Genomic DNA, 21,814 nt, shown 5'->3' on the forward strand with positions numbered 1-21,814 from the left:
CTCAGTCATCAGGTTTGAAGTGAACATTTAAAAAAAAGGTGCGTACAGTGATGCACTGCAGGGTGTGATATTGGCCTATCATTTTTATCATCTGCCTTACAGTAGGACAGTTTAGCGGTAACGATCGACCCGCTTCGGCGTGGTGGGCAGATTTGTTACAACGTCATCAGAATCAGGTGACATTTCCCACGTCTGGTCTGCAGGAAGGTTTACTGTACCCAGCCACCCACCGGCCTGGCATGGAATTACCTTCTTTTGGTCCTTCTATCTGCCTCCCATGTGCACGTGTGTGACCGTATATTACATTGAACAAACATCGAGATTTGAAGCTAAGTGTCTGCCTTTAAGAAATCTGATTTGGTCTTGTGATGTTACAGGAGGACACACCTTCTCAATCCTCCTAACTAAAACTTTGGAGGGTATCTTAACATCGTTATTCAGAAGTGAGATTGGTCTGTATGATGCACATTGTAGTAAGTCCCTATTTTTCTTAGGAAAGACGGTAATTACTGCTTGGTGAAAAGTTTGAGATAGAATTTTTGTTGTCTTTATCTTCAATAAACGTTGCTAACAGTAGTGGAGCTAACTTATTTGAAATCAGCCAGGCAAATCAATCATTGTCCAACCCACTATATCCTAACACAGGGTCACTGGGGTCTGCTGGATCCAATCCCAGCCAGCACAGGGTGCAAAGCAGGAACAAACGCCAGACAGGGTGCGAGCCCACCGCAGGGCACACACACACCCACACACCAAGCACACACTAGGGACAATTTAGGATCACCAATGCACGTAACCTGCATGTCTTTGGACTGTGGGAAGAAACCGGAGCACCCAGAGGAAACCCACGCAGACACTGGGAGAACCCGGGAAGCCACCGTGCCGCCCATTTATTTGAAATTATTTTATGAAATTCCACTGGGTAGCCATCAGGGCCTGCTGTTTTCCCTCATTGCAGTGAGTTTATAGCAATCTAGTAGAGAGTGTCTGGGGTTTGTCCAGTTTATCCAGTTCCTCTGCACTAAGAGTATCTAACTGTGGTATCAATAATGTGTCATTAGATTGTGTCTTATCTTCTTTAAACCGAGTAGAATACAAGGACTTCTAGTACTCTTGAAACATGCGTGTTGTATTTTTATGGTCTGTGATGGTAACTTCTGTTATTACATTTTGAACCTCCTGCTTGTGGATGAGTTGAGCAAAGATCTTATTGGCCTTCTCTCCATGTTCATAGTAACATCCTTGCGAATTCTTGACCTATTCTAGTAATCTCATTGATTAACTCTGACGCCTTCTTGGTTTCCAATTTATTTTTTTATGAAAAAATAATGCGTCCTCTTAAAAACTCCTTCAGAGTTTTCCTGCCGAGACCTCTGAGAATTCGTTTGTCTCTAAAAAAAATAATCAGTTTGTTTGCAGGTGAAGTCTGTAAAGTTATCATCTGCTAATGACAAGGGGTTAAGATGCCAATTTGAATATGAATAGAAGCGGACACGATACAACACGTCGCAATGGCTTATGGGTAGTTTGAATACGTGCGGCTCAGAGTCCTATTGAAGCTGAGGTCAAAGACACATGGATGCTCCCACGCTGGGATTGCACCATCGTTGGAACAACGAGCCGCAGTGAGATTACTTTGGGCAGAGGGAGTGAAACCTGCTGGCGTTTATTCTTATCGATGTTCTAAATGAGTACGCTCATTTATTTATGACAATTTGTAAAGGGGGTCCACTGCAGCACGACTGGCCCAGAAATGACATTGACCCTCGAAGGCCACTCCAACCCCGGCTTTATTTTTTTTTTGGGGGTGACCACCAACATCCTTTGGCATGGGGGGGTGCCCATCCATTAATCACTTTTTAATGAGGAAACAAATATACAGTATGTACGTACTTCATAGGTGCCCTTTATCATAAGCACGACAAAAGAGCCACAAACAAAACAACAACAGCATTTAATGATAATAATAATTCTTTACATTTATATAGCGCCTTTCTCACTACTCAAAGCGCTCTCCACACAGGGAGGACCCGGGAAGCAAACCCACAATCTCCTTACTGCAAAGCAGCAGCACTACCACTGCACCACATTTATTTCAATAGCACGTTTTCATACAAATGATGGAGCTCAGAGTGCTTTATAAGATGAAGAAAAGAAAATTAAAAAAATATATAAAAATTAAGCAATACTAATTAACAAAGAATAAACTTAGGTCCGATGGCCAGGGAGGACAGAACAAACAAACCAAAAAAAAAAAAAACTCCAGACAGCTGGAGAAATAAAACAAAATCTGCAGGGGTTCCAAGGCCATGAGACCACCCGGCCCCCACTAGGCATTCTACCTAACATAAATGAACTCAATCAGTCCTTGTGGTTTTCAGGCTTCACATGGAAGAATTAGACTTTGATTGTCATGTGGACCTCTGGCCTTCAATCCATCAATGTAGGGACTGCACGGTGCCCCAATCGGGTGGTGGTGGTGGCACAGATTTGCACCACAGAAAACCAGAAAGAGACCAGTAGAGAAAGTAGGGGTTAGTACGGATTTCAGGACCAAGAAAAAAATGATAATTAAATGCATATACAGAATATCATCCATCCATCCATCCATTTTCCAACCCGCTGAATCCGAACACAGGGTCACGGGGGTCTGCCGGAGCCAATCCCAGCCAACACAGGGCACAAGGCAGGGAACCAATCCTGGGCAGGGTGCCAACCCACCGCAGGACACACACAAACACACCCACACACCAAGCACACACTAGGGCCAATTTAGAATCGCCAATCCACCTAACCTGCATGTCTTTGGACTGTGGGAGGAAACCGGAGCGCCCGGAGGAAACCCACGCAGACACGGGGAGAACATGCAAACTCCACGCAGGGCGGACCCGGGAAGCGAACCCAGGTCCCCAGATCTCTCAACTGCGAGGCAGCAGCGCTACCCACTGCGCCACCGTGCCGCCCTACAGAATATCATGGTGACACTAAAATGAAGCTATGAGAAAGCCATGTTAAAGTAATGAGTCAGCAGTTTGTTAAAGTGCTCCACCGTATTAGCCTGGCGAATTTCTATCGGTTGGCTATTCCAGATTTGAGGTGCATAACAGCAGAAGGCCACCTCACCACTTCCTTTAAGTTTAGCTTTTGGAATTTTAAGCAGACCCTCATTTGAAGATCTAAGGTTACGATTTGGAGAGTAAGGTGTAAGACATTCTGAGATATAGGATGGAGCAGATTATTGAAGGATTTGTAAACCAGCAGCCGTATTTTAAAGTCAATTATAAATGGCACAGGTAACCAGTGTAGTGACGCTAAGACTGGCGTGATGTGCTCAGATATTCTTTTCTTAGTTAAGATTCTAGCAGCTCCATTATGCACTCGTTGCAATCGATTGATGTCTTTTTTGGGTGGTCCTGAGAGCGGAGTGTGTTACAGTAATCTATTTGTGTGAACTAATTTCTCAGCATCTTGTAATGTTATAAGAGGTCTAACTTTTGTTATATTTCTTAAGTGAAAAAATGCTCTCCTAGTAATCTGATTAATATGTGATTTAAAATTCAGGTCAGAATCAATAGTTACCCCTAAATTCTTTACCTCCGTTTTGACCTTTAAGCCTAAAGGATTAAGTTTATTTCTAATACCCTCATTATATCCATTTTTGCCAGTCACTAAGATTTCTGATTTCTCCTTATTTAGTTTGAGAAAATGACTACTCATCCACTCTAACACAAGTAAGACATTGGGGTCAGTGAACCAAGAGAGTCGGGGTCGTCAGGCGCTATTGATAAATACAGTCGTGTGTCGTCAGCATAGCTGTGGTAGCTCATGTTATGCCACCCATATATTATTCCTGGCTTCAAGTGGATAATTAAGGTATCGATTTGTACAGATTGGAGTCCACAACTGAACTGATTTGTGTGAACCAAGAGAGTCAGGGTCATCAGGCGCTATTGATAAATACAGTTGTGTGTCTTCAGCATAGCTGTGGCAGCTCACGTTATGCCACCCATATATTATTCCTGGCTTCAAGTGGATAATTAAGGTATCGATTTGTACAGATTGGAGTCCACAACTGAACTGATTTGTGTGAACCAAGAGAGTCAGGGTCATCAGGCGCTATTGATAAATACAGTCGTGTGTCGTCAGCATAGCTGTGGTAGCTCATGTTATGCCACCCATATATTATTCCTGGCTTCAAGTGGATAATTAAGGTATCGATTTGTACAGATTGGAGTCCACAACTGAACTGATTTGTGTGAACCAAGAGAGTCAGGGTCATCAGGCGCTATTGATAAATACAGTCGTGTGTCGTCAGCATAGCTGTGGTAGCTCACGTTATGCCACCCATATATTATTCCTGGCTTCAAGTGGATAATTAAGGTATCGATTTGTACAGATTGGAGTCCACAACTGAACTGATTTGTGTGAACCAAGAGAGTCAGGGTCATCAGGCGCTATTGATAAATACAGTTGTGTGTCTTCAGCATAGCTGTGGCAGCTCACGTTATGCCACCCATATATTATTCCTGGCTTCAAGTGGATAAGTAGCTCTTTTAGGGCGGATGTCGACTTTTGTTGACAGGAGGGGTTGAGGGCGACAATCAGCTGTTAATGGCGACAAATCTCACTGTCACGTTGCAGGCATTCCCTCTGTGCTTGGAGGAATGCTAGACTCGTTGACTCGGCAACTAATCCTTGCGTGTGCGTGAGTTGCGAAATGTAAACAAAGGTAAGATGGCATTGACATGTAACATTTGTCAAAAGTAAATATTTTTTGTTGATTTCAATTGCTTTGTGTTCTTTTTTTAAAAAAGTTAGGGTTAAAATATGAAAAATATGTGAAAAATATTCAGCCCTGGGAGAAAAGAAACAAAAAAAAAAATTAGCCGTAAAAGAGTTAAGGTATCGATTTGTACAGATTGGAGTCCACAACTGAACTGATTTGTGTGAACCAAGAGAGTCGGGGTCATCAGGCGCTATTGGTAAATACAGTTGTGTGTCTTCAGCATAGCTGTGGTAGCTCACGTTATGCCACCCATATATTATTCCTGGCTTCAAGTGGATAATTAAGGTATCGATTTGTGCAGATTGGAGTCAACAACTGAACTGATTTGCTGGCACAAAGACGGTGGCTTTAAGGGAGAGTGGAGAAAGTGATGTCATCATTGGGGCCAGAACTGAGAATGGTGTCATCAGTAGGGCCGGACGTGATATCATCAGTTGGCCTGGAAACCAGAAGTGACATCATCACTAGGCCCGAAACTGGAAGTGACGTCACCGGGCCCAGGCAGAAGTTCCCCGTAACTGCAGAGAAGTGACAGAAAGAGTTAGTGCCCTCTGCCACCCCCCTGGTCTGGCATGGAGCTACCCTCATTCAGGCCCTTTAGCTGCATCTCATGCTAAAAAAATCAAGGTTCCAGATTGGTTCTTCAGAGCAAATGCCATAGGGGAACCATTTCTGGATCCCAAACAACTCGTCCACATGAAGGTTCCTGTAGCTGCGTTTACCCAAAATTGCCAAAGTTCTGCAGCTTTAGAGATTCTGGCAACAGTGTGACACGTCGAAATGATTCCATGGACAAAATATCTTTGTTTTTATAAAAACTTGATAAAATTCATAAAACGGTTCACTCAAAAATAGAGAACAAAAAATTCATAAAGCAAAGAAAAGTTCTGTTAAAAGCTTATATGTGTTATTTCATTCTGTAAGTTTGCTCATACAGTTTCTAAACAGTTAGAAAACAGCATGCCTTCCGATTCACAAACTGCAAGTGGGTCTGTCAGTCCATGCTGGCTATGTTTCTATTCCAAAACACACACGGACTTAAATAACGCACTGAATTACAGATTTAGCTAAGAAAGTGCATATTAACTTTCGGGGGGTAAGGCTATACCATAATCTATAACTAGGAAAGAAAATGATATTCTACAGGTGCATCTCAATAAATTAGAATATCATTGAAAAGTTTATTTATTTCAGTAATTCAATTCAAAAAGTGAAACTCATATATTCTATAGATTCATTACACACAGTGTGATATATTTCAAGCGTTTATTTCTTTTCATTTTGCTGGTTATGGCTTATAGCGAAAGAAAAGTCAAAATTCAGTATCTCAGAAAATTAGAATATTACATAAGACCAATAAAAAAAAAATGATTTTAATTACAGAAATGTTGGCCTACTGAAAAGTCTGTCCATGTAGGCACTCAATACTCAGTCGGGTCTCCTTCTGCATGAATGACTGCATCAGTGTGGCATGGCATGGAGGAGATCAGCCTGTGGCCCCGCTGAAGTGTTACGGAAGCCCAGGATATTGTGATCATGGCCTTCAGCTCGTCTGCATTGTCAGTTCTGGTGTCTCTCATCTTCCTCTTGACAGATTCTCTATGGGGTTTAGTTCAGGCGAGTTTACTGGCCAGTCAAGCCCAGTGATACACATCATGGTCATTAAACCAGGTGTTGGTACTTTTGGCAGTGTGGGCAGGTGCCAAGTCCTGCTGGAAAATGAAATCAGCATCTCCATAAAGTTTGTCAGCAGAGAGCAGCATGAAGTGCTCTAAAATGTCCTGGCAGACGGATGTGCTGACTTTGCACTGACTTGATAAAACACAGTGGACCAACACCAGCAGATGACATGGCTCCCCAGATCAACTTCACACTGGACCCTCAAGCAGCTTGGATTCTGTGCCTCTCCACTCTTCCTCCAGACTCCTTGATTTGCAAATGAAATGCAAAATTGCCTTTCATCTGAAAAGGGGACTTTGGACCACTGAGCAGCAGTCCAGTCCGTTATCTCCTTACCCCATGTAAGACGCTTCTGACGTTGTCTCTGGTTCAGGAGTGGCTTGACACCAGGAATGCTGTGACAGTTGTAGCCCTGATACGTCTGTGTGTGGTGGGCTCTTGAAGCACTGACTCCAGCCGCAGTCCACTCCTTGGGAATCTCCCCCAAATTCTTCACAATCCTCTCAAGGCTGCGCTTATCCCAGTTGCTTGTGCTCCTTTTTCTGCCCCATTTCTTCCATCCACTTAACTTTCCTTTAATCTTCTTGGACGCAGCACTCTGAGGACAGCCAGCCTCTTTTAGCAATGACCTTTTGTGGCTTCTCCTCCTTGTGGAGGGTCTCAATGACTGTCTTCTGGACAACTGTCAAGTCAGCAGTCTGATTGTGTGGCCTACTGAAGCAGACTGAGAGACCATTTCAAGGTTCAGGACCCCTCTGTAGGTGTTTTGGGTTAATTAGCGGAGTGGAGGGGACACCAGGAGTCTAAAATATGGAACTTCATCACGATATTCTAATTTTCTGAGATACTGAATTTTGGGTTTTCATTCACTATAAGGCATAATCAGCAAAATGAAAAGAAATAAAACGTTTGAATTATATCACTCTATGTGTAATGAATCTATAGAATACAGTCATATGAAAAATTTTGGGACCCCCTCTCAGCCTGCATAATAATTGACTCTCCTTTCAACAAATAAAGATAACAGTGGTATGTCTTTCATTTCCTAGGAGTTTTCCTAACAAAGATTTTTAGTGACGCAGTATTTAGTTGTATGAAGTGAAATCAAATGTGACAAACTGGCTGTGCACAAATGTGGGTCCCCTTGTCATTGTGCTGATTTGAATGCCTGTCACTGCTCAATGCTGATTGGTTGGATGAGCTCGTGAAGCCTTCATAGACAGGTGTGTCCCATCATGAGATATAAAGGTATTTAAGGTGGTCAATTACAAGTTGTGCTTCCTTCCGTTTGACTCTCCTCTGAAGAGTGACAGCATGGGATCCTCAAAGCAACTCTCCAAAGATCTGAAAACAAAGATTGTTGAGTCTCCTGGTTTAGGGGAAGGCTACAAAAAGCCATCTCAGAGGTTTAAACTATGATGAGGAAGATGTGGGCAAAAGAATGATGGGATTGGAAGTCCAGGGGAAGAGAAAAGTAGGGAGTCCAAAGCGGAAGTGGATGGATAAAGTCAAAGACGATCTGAAGGAGAAAGGTCTGATAGGAAGAAGAAGAAGAGGGAATATATGAGGTTTAATGATGATCAGAATTCATAAGTTAGGCTGCTGGGTGAGCCATTGAAAAGAGTGGAGAAGTTTAAGTGTTTAGGATCAGCGGGAGCCCAAGATGGAGAATTAGGTGTGGGGATAACCCATAGAGGGCAGTGTGGATGGGACAATTGGTAGAAGGTATCAGGAGGATTGAGTGAGCGAAGAATTAAGGCGAAGGATAAAGGTGAAGGTTTTTAAGAGCAGCAGTGGAGCTGAGATGTGGACAGTAAAGGGGGCTGTAAGAATGACAAGAACAAAGAAAAAGATTTGGGGAATCCCCCCTGTATACTTGAGGAAAGCAGGCTCTATTGTTGGCATGGAGCTGGACAGCTTGACATCTGTGGCAGAGTGATGGGCGCTCAGCAGACTCCGGTCAATTATGGAAAATCCACTGCATCCACTAAACAGGATCATCTCCAGACAGAGGAGCAGCTTCAGAGACAGACTGCTGTCACCGTCCTGCTCCACTGACAGACTGAGAAGATCGTTCCTCCACCACACTATGCGACTCTTCAGTTCCACTATGGGGGTAAATGTTAACATTATTCAGAGTTACTGTCTGTTTTTACCTGCATTTTTATTACTCTTTAATATTGTTTTTTGTATCAGTATGCTGCTGCTGGAGTATGTGAATTTCCCCTTGGGATTAATAAAGTATCTATCTATCTATCCATCCATCCATCCATCCATCCATCCATCCATCCATCCATCCATCCCTGCAATGCCACAGAGTAGTCTTGTAGGACTGTGTTTGACTGACTAATGATGGGAATATGGCGGCTTTTTAGTGGCGGAAGGGGCGTGTCCGTGTGGCTGGAAGCGGATATGACGAGAGCTTTGGGATTGGAGGGGAGTTCTTTGGGGGCGGGACCAGAAGTGCACTCTGTGGAGGGGACCGGAAGTGTCTTTAGGTGGGTTTTGCTTCTGGGGATCTGCAGAGGAAGGAAGAGAGACGTTAGTAACACCCTGTGAACCCCTGGTCCGGCGTTGTTAGTTGAGCCCACCGACTGCTTCCCAAGCACATGTCAGATGTGTCAGAAATGAGAATGTGGAGACGGCTGCGTGGCGTTACAGAAAAATGGACAGAATAAGAAATGAGACAGTCAGAGGTCCAATAAAAGTGGGACAGAATACTTAGGCTGAAGTGGTATGGACATGTGAAGAGGAGAGACGATGAAGATGTAGGGAAGGGAGTGAAGGACTTGGGGAAGAGAAAGTGAGGGAGGCCAAAGCGGACGTGGATGGAGAAAGTCAAAGAAGATCTGGTGAGGAGGTGCAGGGCCGAGCTGTTTGGAGAAGGTTTGTCAAGCACATCGATGCCACACAAGACAAAGAATTAGGAAGAGGCAAGTCAGTAATTGCCCTTCCTCGCTTTCTCTGCTGTGACTTTTTTGAGGTGCGTGTTTGTGCCCCACATGAACACCGCAAACATAAAGCACACATATGCGCGCCTTCAGCAGCCAAAGCATATTTATTCGTGTTGCGGCCCGTTGCATCAGCATGTTGACATTCTCCTAGTCCTTAAGTGCCAGTTTTGGGTCAATGTCACCTCCCTAATCTTGTCACCGCTGAGAAAGTGAGACTCTGCCAATGGAGGAAGAGTTGTGCTTGTGAGGAAGAGTGAAAGGCAGAATGTCCAAAAGCAATAAAGGAAAGGGTGAGTAAGACATTCTGGCTGCCCTGCATGATGAACAGATGCACTTCAGCTTGTGAAACACCATCTGTTGGAATGAAAGATGCAGTACATTTTGTTACAACGTGCATTAATTACACAATCCATTCCTAAAGAATGATGTGCTGTAAACATTAAGATTGAATATGCTGAGGTCTGAGTGCTTAGATGTTCAATCCATCTTAGTCAGGTAGCACAGCTGGTAATAATAATTAATTCATGATATTGATATAGCGCCTTTCTAACCTACTCAAAACACATTACATAAACGGGAGGAGCCACTTCAATGACCACCGATTTGGAGCACCCAGCAGGATCATGTGATGGGAGCCATTCTTGCGCTATTCACTCACCACACATCACGTGTTAGATATTGAAGAGGTGAGTGAGATAGTTAGATAGTAAGGGACAGATGGCCATAATGGACAAATTCACGGTGGGCAGTTAGGCCAGCACATCAGGCACACCCTACTCTTTTTGAACGATGCCCAGGGGTCTTTTATGACCACAGAGAGAATCAGCACCTCAAGCTTTACATCTCATCCGAAAAATTGTGCAAGTTTCACGGCTATGGCGTCCCCGTCACTGCACTGAGACATTGGGATCGGCACACAGACCACAGAGTAAGCGCCCCCTGCTGGCTTCACCCTCACCTCTTCTGATCCCAAGGCTCCTTCTGGCCGTCCACACGCCGTCACTCAAGACTGTGCAGGCCATTCATTTCACAGACTCGCTCGCTCACTCGCCTGCCTGCCTGCCCAGCCCCGGTGCCTCCTTTCATTTTCCCTCGGTGGTCACGGTCAGCTTGCGGTCAGCAGCTGCTCCGCTCGGATGGACCTATTTTGGGAAAGGGGGAGGAGGAGCGGCTGCAATGTGAAGCAGATGTGCAGAGGGTGCGCCTGCCTGCCGACCGATAAGACGGAGGACATTCGTGAAGGGAGCGCCAGGACGGCCCGTGTGGGAGCAGAGCTGCTTGATTTAAGAGGCTGTGGCGTGGGAGTGCATCACAAAAGGGGGCCGAAGGGCGGGCACGCGCAGCACTGCAGCTTTAACCCTTTTGATGCCGTAAAGCCATGTGTAAAAAAATGTCACATAAGTGATAGGTTTGTCAGTATTGGTTAGCTGTCGGTAGAGTGGATGGGGATCGTCGGCCATCGAGTGCCCCATTTACAGCAGACCACACCACCTTGAACTAAAGTGGCTACTTCACAAGGTCACCACGCCTAACTGAAGATTCACCAATCAAAATGCAGTATTTGCTAGAGCCCGCCCTCTCAGCTTTGATGGGTGGAATTGACAGCTTTCATTTTGAGGCGTATTTCATGTTTTGTTTATGGAGGAGTAATTTAAACAAAAATAAATAAATACACAAATCAGTAAATGTATTGTAAAATATGACAATAATAATAATAATTCAGTAATAAATTGTATTTATATAGCACCTTACCCATGCTCAATAAACAAAACCACAATGATATATGAGCACACAGTGCCGTGAAAAAGTATTGGACCCCTTCCTGAGTTCCTCTATTTTTGCTTCATTGTAGCGCTCTATTGTTTCTGATCTCCATACGCATTTATTTGAAAACAAAAGACCACCTGAGTAAACACAATAGTTTTTTTTTTTTTTTAAATGATCATTTCATTTATTGAAAGGAAAAAAAAAGGTCACCAATACATATTACCTGTGTGAAAAAGTAATACCCCCCCCCCCCCCTTTAAAATGAATACAGCAGAAACGGCAATAAAACATTTCCACTAACAGGAGACCAGACTTTGGTATCGGTGTGGACAACTTCGAGCCAACTCTCCTCCACTGATTGGTTTTTACTCCTCCACATTGGGGAGTTTTCGACTATGGACTGCCCATTTATGGTCCCATCACAGCATCTCGATGGGTTTCAAGTCAAGACTATGACTAGGCCACTTCAGGACCTTACTTTTGAGGTTGTCTTGCTCTTGTGCCTCAGATGGTTAAACTTCAGAATTGTATGAACTTCACATCACAGACTGATGACCAGATGTTCTCCATCAGTACCTTCTGAATTTATGCTCATCTTAGGGATGGCATGTTGCCCGGGTCCGGAAGCAGGACCGCGTCCCCACACCATCTCTGGCTTTACCTCATACTCTGCCATGTCAATCTTTCTGCTTTACTCAATAAACTGACCGCCATTAATTTGTCTTCTGACAGTAAAGACTGGATGGGAGTGTTTTCAGGGCTGTTGGTGGGTATGTCACGAGTGACATCACTGGGCATTTCTCCATGGTTACTGGCAGGGAAGTTGTGAGTGACCTCAGTCGGCATGTCCCAAATTATACCAGCAGTTGTTTCTATTTCATTTTTCCTTTAATAAATTATAGGGTCAGTTTGTCTTTTATACAACAATTTCCATAGGATTGTAAACAGCAGTGCTGATGTTTGTGATGCACCATCTGTTGGAATGAAAGCTGTAATTGCATGCAATTACAAAACACATTCTAACAGGTGGCACTTTGTAAGCATGAATGCAGAATATTCTCCCATTTCATTGGAAGTTGAAAATGTAAACCAATTACAACAAATTGTCCAATGTTTTAATTTCTAAGCCTTGCTTTACCTACAACTCTATCATGGCCTAAATGGGGGTGTCCGGTGGGCTGTCGGTGAGCACATCATGACTGACATCAGTGGGGTTTTCCTGAAGAAATGTCAGCAGGCATGTCGTGAGTGACATCATTGGGTGTGCCCCAATTGAATGTCAGTGAGCATGTTGTGAGTGACATCAGTGGGCATGTCCTGAAGGAAGGTGGGTAAGCATGTGGTGAGTGATGTCATTGGGCACATACTTTACTATGTTGTAGTGTCAGTTTGTCTGTTGCCATCTGTTGGAATGAAATCTGCACTGTATGATTTTACTATATACATTACAAAATTCATTCTAATAGATGGGGCATTGTTAATATTAACACTGAATATATTCCATCGTGTCCCGAGAACTGTTGGGGAGCAAGTTATGAATGACATCAATGGGCATATCTCATTGGTTGCTGGAGGGATGTCATGAATGACCTCAGTTGGTGTGTCCTGAAAGATGCTGCTGGGCATGTTGTGAGTGACATCAGAGGGTGTGTCCCAAGGACAGTAATTGGCTCATTTTGTACAGGTACAGTTGTCAGGATCAGTCCTCTTTTGCCTCAATTATACAGCATGTTCTAAAGGATTCTAAACCACAGTGCTGATGTTTGTGATACACCATCTGTTGGAATGAAAGCTGTAATAAAATTCTTACTCCGTGCAATTACAAAATACATTCTAACAGGTGGCACTTGTAAAAATGAACGCTGAATATATTCCCATCTTGTCGGAAGTTGAAAGTGTAAACTATCCATCCATTTTCCAACCCGCTGAATCCGAACACAGGGTCACGGGGGTCTGCTGGAGCCAATCCCAGCCAACACAGTGCACAAGGCAGGAACCAATCCCGGGCAGGGTGCCAACCCACCGCAGGATACACACAAACACACCCACACACCAAGCACACACTAGGGCCAATTTAGAATCACCAATCCACCTAACCTGCATGTCTTTGGACTGTGGGAGGAAACCCACGCAGACACGGGGAGAACATGCAAACTCCACACAGGGAGATCCCAGGAAGTGAACCCGGGTCTCCTAACTGCGAGGCAGCAACGATACCACTGCGCCACCGTGCCGCCCAAGTTTAAACCAGTTATAGCAAATTGACCAATGTTTTAATTTGTAAGTCTTGCTTTACCTACAACTCTGTCATGGCCTAAGTGGGCAGGTCCAGTGGGCTCTCTGCAGGCATGTCGTGAGTGACATCAGTGGGCGTGTCCTGAAGGAAGGTGGGTGGGCATGTGGTGAGTGATGTCATTGGGCACATACTTTATTATGTTGTAGTGTCAGTTTGTCTATTGCCTCACTTCTACAGTATTTTCTATGGGATTCTTAACAGCAGAGCTAATGTTTGTGATGCGCCACCTGTTGAAATGAAATCTGCAATATTTGCTTTTACTTCACGCATTGCAAAATGCATTCTAATAGAGCATTGTAAATATTAACAATGAATACATTCCATCTTGTCTGAATGTAGAAATTTAAACCAATTACTGCAAATTCAGTAATATCTTTATTTCTATCTTTTGCTCTGGCATGACATTGGTGGGTGTGTCCTGAGAGATGTTGATGGTCAAGTTGTGGGTGACATCAGTAGGCATGTCCCAACGGTTGATGATGGGCCATGATGATTGTGACCTCAGCAAGCGCCTCCCAAGGGACACTAGATAGCATGTTGTGAATGACCTCAGTGGATGTGTCCCGAAGACAGAAATTGATTCATATGATACAGACATTTGTTTCTATTTAGTTTTTCCTTTACTAAATTATAGGTGCAGTTTCTGTTTTACATCAGTTCAGTTAAGCATCAGGGATTCTTAACAGCAGTGCTAATGTGAGCACCATCTGTTGGAATGTCAGCATTTTCTATGGGATTCTTAACAGCAGTTCTAATGTGAGCACCATCTGTTGGAATGACAGATAGATAGATACTTTATTAATCCCAATGGGAAATTCACATTCTCCAGCAGCAGCATACTGATACAATAAATAATATTAAATTAAAGAATGATAATAATGCAGGTGAAAAAACAGACAATAATTATGTATAATGTTAAATGTTAACGTTTACACCCCCGGGTGGAATTGAACAGTCGCATAGTTTGGGGGAGGAACGATCTCCTCAATCTGTCAGTGGAGCAGGACAGTGACAGCAGTCTGTCGCTGAAGCTGCTCCTCTGTCTGGAGATGACACTGTTTAGTGGATGCAGTGGATTCTCCATAATTGACAGGAGCCTGCTGAGCGCCCTTCGCTCTGCCACAGATGTTAAACTGTCCAGCTCCATGCCAACAATAGAGCTTGCCTTCCTCACCAGTTTGTCCAGGCGTGAGGCGTCTTTCCTCTTAATGCTGCCTCCCCAGCACACCACTGCGTAGAAGAGGGCGCTCGCCACAACTGTCTGATAGAACATCTGCAGCATCTTATTGCAGATGTTGAAGGACGCCAGCCTTCTAAGGAAGTATAGACGGCTCTGTCCTTTCTTGCACAGCGCATCAGTATTGGCAGCATTTTCTATGGGATTCTTTATAGCAGTGCTAATGTGGGCACCATCTGTTGGAATGTCAGCATTTTCTATGGGATTCTTAACAGCAGAGCTAATGTGGGCACCATCTGTTGGAATGTCAGCATTTTCTATGGGATTCTTAACAGTAGTGCTAATGTGGGCACCATCTGTTGGAATGACAGCATTTTCTATGGGATTCTTAATAGCAGTACTAATGTGGGCACCATCTGTTGGAATGTCAGCATTTTCTATGGGATTCTTAACAGCAGAGCTAATGTGGGCACCATCTGTTGGAATGTCAGCATTTTCTATGGGATTCTTAACAGCAGAGCTAATGTGGGCACCATCTGTTGGAATGTCAGCATTTTCTATGGGATTCTTAACAGCAGAGCTAATGTGGACACCATCTGTTGGAATGAAAACTGCAGTGCAGTTTATCACTACATACGTTCTAAAATGCATTCTAACAGATGGCACATCACAAACATTAACACTGAATAAGCCCAGCATAGGGCCAGTACCAGATGGACAGAAATCAGCTAATGATATACAGATAATAAATAATTCAATGTTTTGTTTAATGGCCAGGGTTTTTTGTATGGTCCCCCCATCTTTTCATCTTTGCACTGGAGCTCACGCTACATTTTTTCTTTTTCTTTTTTTTTTTTTAGGCCTACCTGCGCTCCATTGATGTGAAGATCCTCCAGCAGCTGGTAGCGGTCAATGAGGGCATCGAGGCTGTCAAGTGGATTCTGGAAGAGAAGGGGACCTTGACCAGCCGTTGCAGCAGTCTGACCAGCAGCCAGTACAGTCTGGTGGAGAGCCTGGAGACGTCCCGCAGAGGAAGTTGGAACAGCCTCCAGGACCCCAACGACAAGCTGGACAACATCTCCATCGGCAGCTATCTGGACACGCTGGCCGACGAAATGGACGAGTACTGTTCTTCAACCTCTGAGCCACTGACATGTCCTCCTCCAGGTGGCCAGAATGGCCCATTGGGCCGATGTGCACTGGAGCAGCAGCAGCAGCAGCGGGATCGGGGCCGATCGCCGGGTCAGGGTTCTCCTTCGCACAAAGTGGACTCTCAGCGGGACGAGCCGGTGTGGACCAAGCCCGTCGTGGAGCCTGGGAAAGCTGAGCAGAACAAAGCTGTGAGAGATCAGCAACGGAAGGGGCACCTAGACAAGCCGGTGACGGATAACGGTACCACCTCGTCTGGGACCACAAAGCCAAGTCCGAAGCAGAAGCCCTACAAGAATGGCAAGCTGCACCTGGACGGCTACAAGTTGGGCGGTAAAATCCATTTGGAATACGATGCCCACTGGCGCTGGGTCCAGTCTCAGGATGACGTCACCTTTCTTTAGGGCCGACGGGCTTTGCCGCAAGTCTTCATCTGTGAGAAAATGCCAGATGTAGTTGGCACCCCAAAGACGTGGCACATTCAGAGCGGGCACACCTGCTTCCCCCTCCAGCATGTACGATATGGCTGGCTCACGCTTCCTGGGCAGCACTGCTACTAATGCAAATTTTGTACATTGGGTTGTGGGTGGCAAATTGGCACAGTGATCACATCGCTCATCCGTATGGTGAATGGATTCTCCAGGTGAATGGATTCTCCGCCAAAGCATGGACCTGAGCCCAGGCGACACCTGATGAGGGCTTAACTAGTCCGGGGCATATGGCTGCCCAGTTTGAGCCTCATGCCCTCACAGTGTTTCAACGCCTCTCGCTTCCTTCCTCTGGCAGCCATTCTCAGTGCTAATGGTTACTTTGTGCTTGGCAGGTAGTGGGCAGTAATAACGTTGCTCAGGGTAGTGGGCACTCCAGCTGGGACGTTATACCCCATAATACTCCTAAAGTCTCAAAATGTAGTCCTGCTTCAGTTCAGGCCCTAGCTAATGTCTAGTGAAAATACTGCCCCCTAGTGGCTACCCTTCTGAGCCCCCATCGTAAAGCTCCTTTACTACATTTGTACATTCAGGGACTCGCATTAAGTTTTAGGTGTATGTTGTGTGCAGGGCGCTATATAAAATGGCACCCACTTATTTGGCTTGTCGATTTGTGAAGAACATGGGTTGCCAGGCATGTCGCTCTAAGTGAACCCCACATTGATTTTGTAAGTTGACCGCTGCTGCCCCCTAGTGTTCTAATGGTTCAGGGATTCGCATGAGGTTCTAGCCACATAGCCTGGGCAAGGCGCTATATAACAAAGTGGCATCCTACATACTTAGCTTATTGAGTTATGAAGAACAGGGGCTGCCAGGCATGTCGCTCTGTCCACACAAGTGACCCTCACGTTGAATTTATAAATTGACCCCTAGTGGCCAAATGATGAAGGGACTCGTGTTAGGTCGTAGCCAGACACCACGACCATGGCATTATATAAAGCGGCACCCCACATGTTTTTGGCTCGTCACGCTGTAAAGATCAGGTGTGGACAGAGCAACGAGCCTAAGTGAACCCCACATTGATTTTGTAACTTGACCTCTGCTGCCCTCTAGTGTTCTAATGGTTCAGGGACTCACATGAGGTTATAGCCCGGGCAAGGCGCTATATAGAATGGCATCCCACATACTTGGCTTGTCGAGTTGTGAAGAACATGGGTTACCAGGCATGTAGCTGTGTCCACATAAGTGACCCCTACATTCACTTTACCGTCTAATGCCCAAACCGAGCAGCACAAACAGTGGCACCCGAGCCCTTCTGTTGGTGACTTTCTGTTTAGTATGGAGGTCGTCAGTGTCATTTGTCCCCACACATTTAGGACACAGCATTTACATCCTTGATGCCCTGAACCTTTAACAATCCACGCCAAGTTCACCTTAAAGACAAGACAGCCGCTTCATATTGGAGCCGATGACCTTGAGTTCCCAGGTTGTGGTGGTCGATGCCACACTCCACGTGCCACCCGTCCCTTAAGGCTCCACTTACTTGGTTTTGGTCAGTTCTATCACTTTAGATAGAGACGTGTAAGGGAGACGCGTCAGAATTTCTTCGTTCATTTTCTCATTTGGGGCTGTGGGGAGGTGGAGCCAATCATAGCAGCAAAAGAGCTGCAGGCAGATAGGGGGCGCCGATCCATGTACAGTCCTACACTCACATCAATTAAAATGAATTAAAAAGGCAGTCAGCTAATCACGCTGTGGGAAGGTGGAGGCTGCCCCAATAAAGGAAGGAGCCTATCCTGAAGGGGGCGCTAGACCTTTATACACACTACAGAAGTTACATTTCTTATGAATGGCCCATTTTGATCCCAGCAGTGGCAGGTAGCAGCCTGTCCTGTAGGGGGCACCTGTCTGTTTGAACCCCCACCCCCCCCCACACACACACACACATCAATTGGGTCATTTAAACAGAAGTCAAGCATTGCTTCCCCTACAGAGTCAAGGGTTAGGGTGAAGCCCACCCCAGTAAACAGCAGCGCAAGCTAAAAAAACAGGTGGCCTGGAGTTTCACCCCATGCAGTCACGCACCCCCTAGACAATTTTCTGCCATTTTCTGATACCTGCAGTGGAAGTTAGTAGCCTGTCCTGCAGAGGGCACCATTTTGTCACAGCCCACCATTCATGTCTTATAAAACACCTGGCATGCTGTTCGCATTGTAGCCCCCCACAGCTGCAGTATAAAAACAGACCCAACAGAGGGCGCTAGTCCATCACCAGGCACAAATCTAAACAGCCAATTAAATTTGTCAACCGTTCGTTTGCCAGGCAGGGCTGTGTGGCGCTGCAGCTGCCGTCATTAGCAGATGTAAGACAGGAATCAGCCCTGTAGGGGGCACTAGACCTCTGTAGACCCCTTTCACACCTTAGGTGGGTTAATTAGCGACGCCTTGAAGTCAGCCTTTGACTTCTCCACTGGGATCTTCATATTTACTACAATAATCTGATATAGCGCCTTTCACAGACATCAAACATTTTTCACTTCTCTTGTGGTTCTTGGTATGTTTTGATTTGATATAGCGCCTTTCACTAAAATCATAGGTTTATACTTTTGTGGTACTTGGCCTGATTTTTTTTGATATAGCGCCTTTCATGGAAATATCAAACATTTTGCACTTCACTTGTGGTTCTTGGTATTCTTTTAACTTGATATAGCGCCTTTCACTAACATCAGACATTCACACGTGTCGTACTTGGTCTAATTTTATTTGATGTAGTGCCTTTTATACACGTAATATTTACACTTTTCTTGTGGCACTTGACATCTTTGAATTCTGATATAGCCCTTTCACTAACATCAGACATTCACCTATTTGTGGTAGTTGGTGAATTTGATGTAACGACTGTCACGACAGTGGCGTAGCTAGAGGAGGGGGAGGGGCAAGGGGGGGACATCTGTCCCCGGCGCAGTTGTCCCCGGGCGCTAAAAACCCCAGCTACGCCTCTGGGTCACGAGCGTCCGATATTTTACACTCGTCTAAGTGTACAATGCAATACACTACAATTTATTTTTGTAAAGCCCAAAATCACACAAGAAGTGCCGCAATGTACCAACATTCACTTTTTCTCATGCGTGGTCTGTTTTGTATTTGGTATCTCAGTGTCATTCACTGAGTTCAAACATTTAAACTTGGGCGCTATCACTAAATATTTACACCTTTACTCTTGTACTCTTATTTAATATAGCGCCTTTCCCAGGCACCGTATATTTACAGTTCTCTTATGGTACTTGGCATCTTTTAACTTGATATAGCGCCTTTCACTAACATCAGGTGGTCACACTTGCTCTGATTTTATCTGATATGCCCCCTTTCAGTGACGTCAAATATTTACACGTCTGTCATACTGAGTGTGCTTTTTTAATCCGATATATAGCGCCTTTCACTATCACCTTTCTGATGATACTCTTTTATTTAATATAGCACCTTTCCAAGGCGCCATATATTTACAGTTCTCTTATGGTACTTGGCATCGTTTAACTTGATATAGCGCCTTTCACTAACATCAGGTGGTCACACTTACTTTTTTACACTTAGATTTTATTTGATATGCCCCCTTTCAGTGACGTCAAATATTTACACGTCTGTCATACTGAGTTTTTTTTTTTTTTACCCGATATAGCGCCTTGCACTATCACCTTTTCTGTGGTACTCTCTAATTAATATAGCGCCTTTCATAGGCGTCATATATTTACATTTCTCTTGTGGTATTTGGTATCTTTATACTTGATCTATGTATAGAGAGAGATTTTATCTGATATGCTCCATTTCTCTGACGTGAAACATTTACATATCTGTCATGCCCGGTGTTTATTTTTTTCGTCCCAAATATCGCCTTTCATCATCACCAAATATTTACACCTTTTTCTGTGATACTCTTATTTAATATAGCGCCTTTCCCAGGCGCCATATATTTACAATTCTCTTATGGTACTTGGCATCTTTTAACTTGATATTGCGCCTTTCACTAACATCAGGTGGTCACACTTGCTCTGATTTTATTTGATATGCCCCCTTTCAGTGACGTCAAATATTTACACGTCTGTCATACTGAGTGTGCTTTTTTAATCCGATATATAGCGCCTTTCACTATCACCTTTCTGATGATACTCTTTTATTTAATATAGCACCTTTCCAAGGCGCCATATATTTACAGTTCTCTTATGGTACTTGGCATCGTTTAACTTGATATAGCGCCTTTCACTAACATCAGGTGGTCACACTTACTTTTTTACACTTAGATTTTATTTGATATGCCCCCTTTCAGTGACGTCAAATATTTACACGTCTGTCATACTGAGTTTTTTTTTTTTTTACCCGATATAGCGCCTTGCACTATCACCTTTTCTGTGGTACTCTCTAATTAATATAGCGCCTTTCATAGGCGTCATATATTTACATTTCTCTTGTGGTATTTGGTATCTTTATACTTGATCTATGTATAGAGAGAGATTTTATCTGATATGCTCCATTTCTCTGACGTGAAACATTTACATATCTGTCATGCCCGGTGTTTATTTTTTTCGTCCCAAATATCGCCTTTCATCATCACCAAATATTTACACCTTTTTCTGTGATACTCTTATTTAATATAGCGCCTTTCCCAGGCGCCATATATTTACAATTCTCTTATGGTACTTGGCATCTTTTAACTTGATATTGCGCCTTTCACTAACATCAGGTGGTCACACTTGCTCTGATTTTATTTGATATGCCCCCTTTCAGTGACATCAAACATTTACATGTCTGTCATACTGAGTGTGTTTTTTTAATCCGATATAGCGCCTTTCACTATCACCTTTTTGATGATACTCTTTTATTTAATATAGCGCCTTTCCCAGGCGCCATATATTTACAATTCTCTTATGGTACTTGGCATCTTTTAACTTGATATAGCGCCTTTCACTAACATCAGGTGGTCACACTTGCTCTGATTTTATCTGATATGCCCCCTTTCAGTGACGTCAAACATTTACATGTCTGTCATACTGAGTGTGTTTTTTTAATCCGATATAGCGCCTTTCACTATCACCTTTTTGATGATACTCTTATTTAATATAGCGCCTTTCCCAGGCGCCATATATTTACAATTCTCTTATGGTACTTGGCATCTTTTAACTTGATATAGCGCCTTTCACTAACATCAGGTGGTCACACTTGCTCTGATTTTATCTGATATGCCCCCTTTCAGTGACGTCAAACATTTACACGTCTGTCATACTGAGTTTTTTTTTTAATCCAATATAGCGCCTTGCACTATCACCTTTTCTGTGGTACTGTCTAATTTAATATAGTGCCTTTCAAAGGCGTCATACATTTACATTTCGCTTATGGTAGTTGGCATCTTTTAACTTGATATAGCGCCTTTCACTAACATCGGATGTCACACTTAGTCAGATTTTATTTGTTATACCCCATTTTACTGACGTCAAACAGTTAGTGATTTTTTTAAATCCGATATAGCGCCTTTCACTATCACCAAATATGTACACCTTTTCTGTGGTTTCTTTTAATACTAATTCTT

General features: G+C 44.0%; 1 protein-coding gene across 1 annotated transcript in view; it reads left to right on the forward strand.

Moving 5' to 3' along the window:
• The window catches only part of lurap1 (leucine rich adaptor protein 1), a 35,993-nt gene extending 18,111 nt beyond the window's left edge, over window positions 1-17,882 (forward strand). The window contains exon 2 of the mRNA XM_028810803.2: window positions 15,521-17,882. Coding sequence (XP_028666636.2) covers window positions 15,521-16,213 — 693 coding nt within the window. The 3' untranslated portion in view covers window positions 16,214-17,882. The remainder of the gene's footprint in view (window positions 1-15,520) is intronic.
• Window positions 17,883-21,814: the final 3,932 nt, after the last annotated feature.

This window comes from Erpetoichthys calabaricus, chromosome 10 (genome assembly GCF_900747795.2).
Source record: "Erpetoichthys calabaricus chromosome 10, fErpCal1.3, whole genome shotgun sequence".
Classification (NCBI taxonomy): Eukaryota; Metazoa; Chordata; class Cladistia; order Polypteriformes; family Polypteridae; genus Erpetoichthys; species Erpetoichthys calabaricus.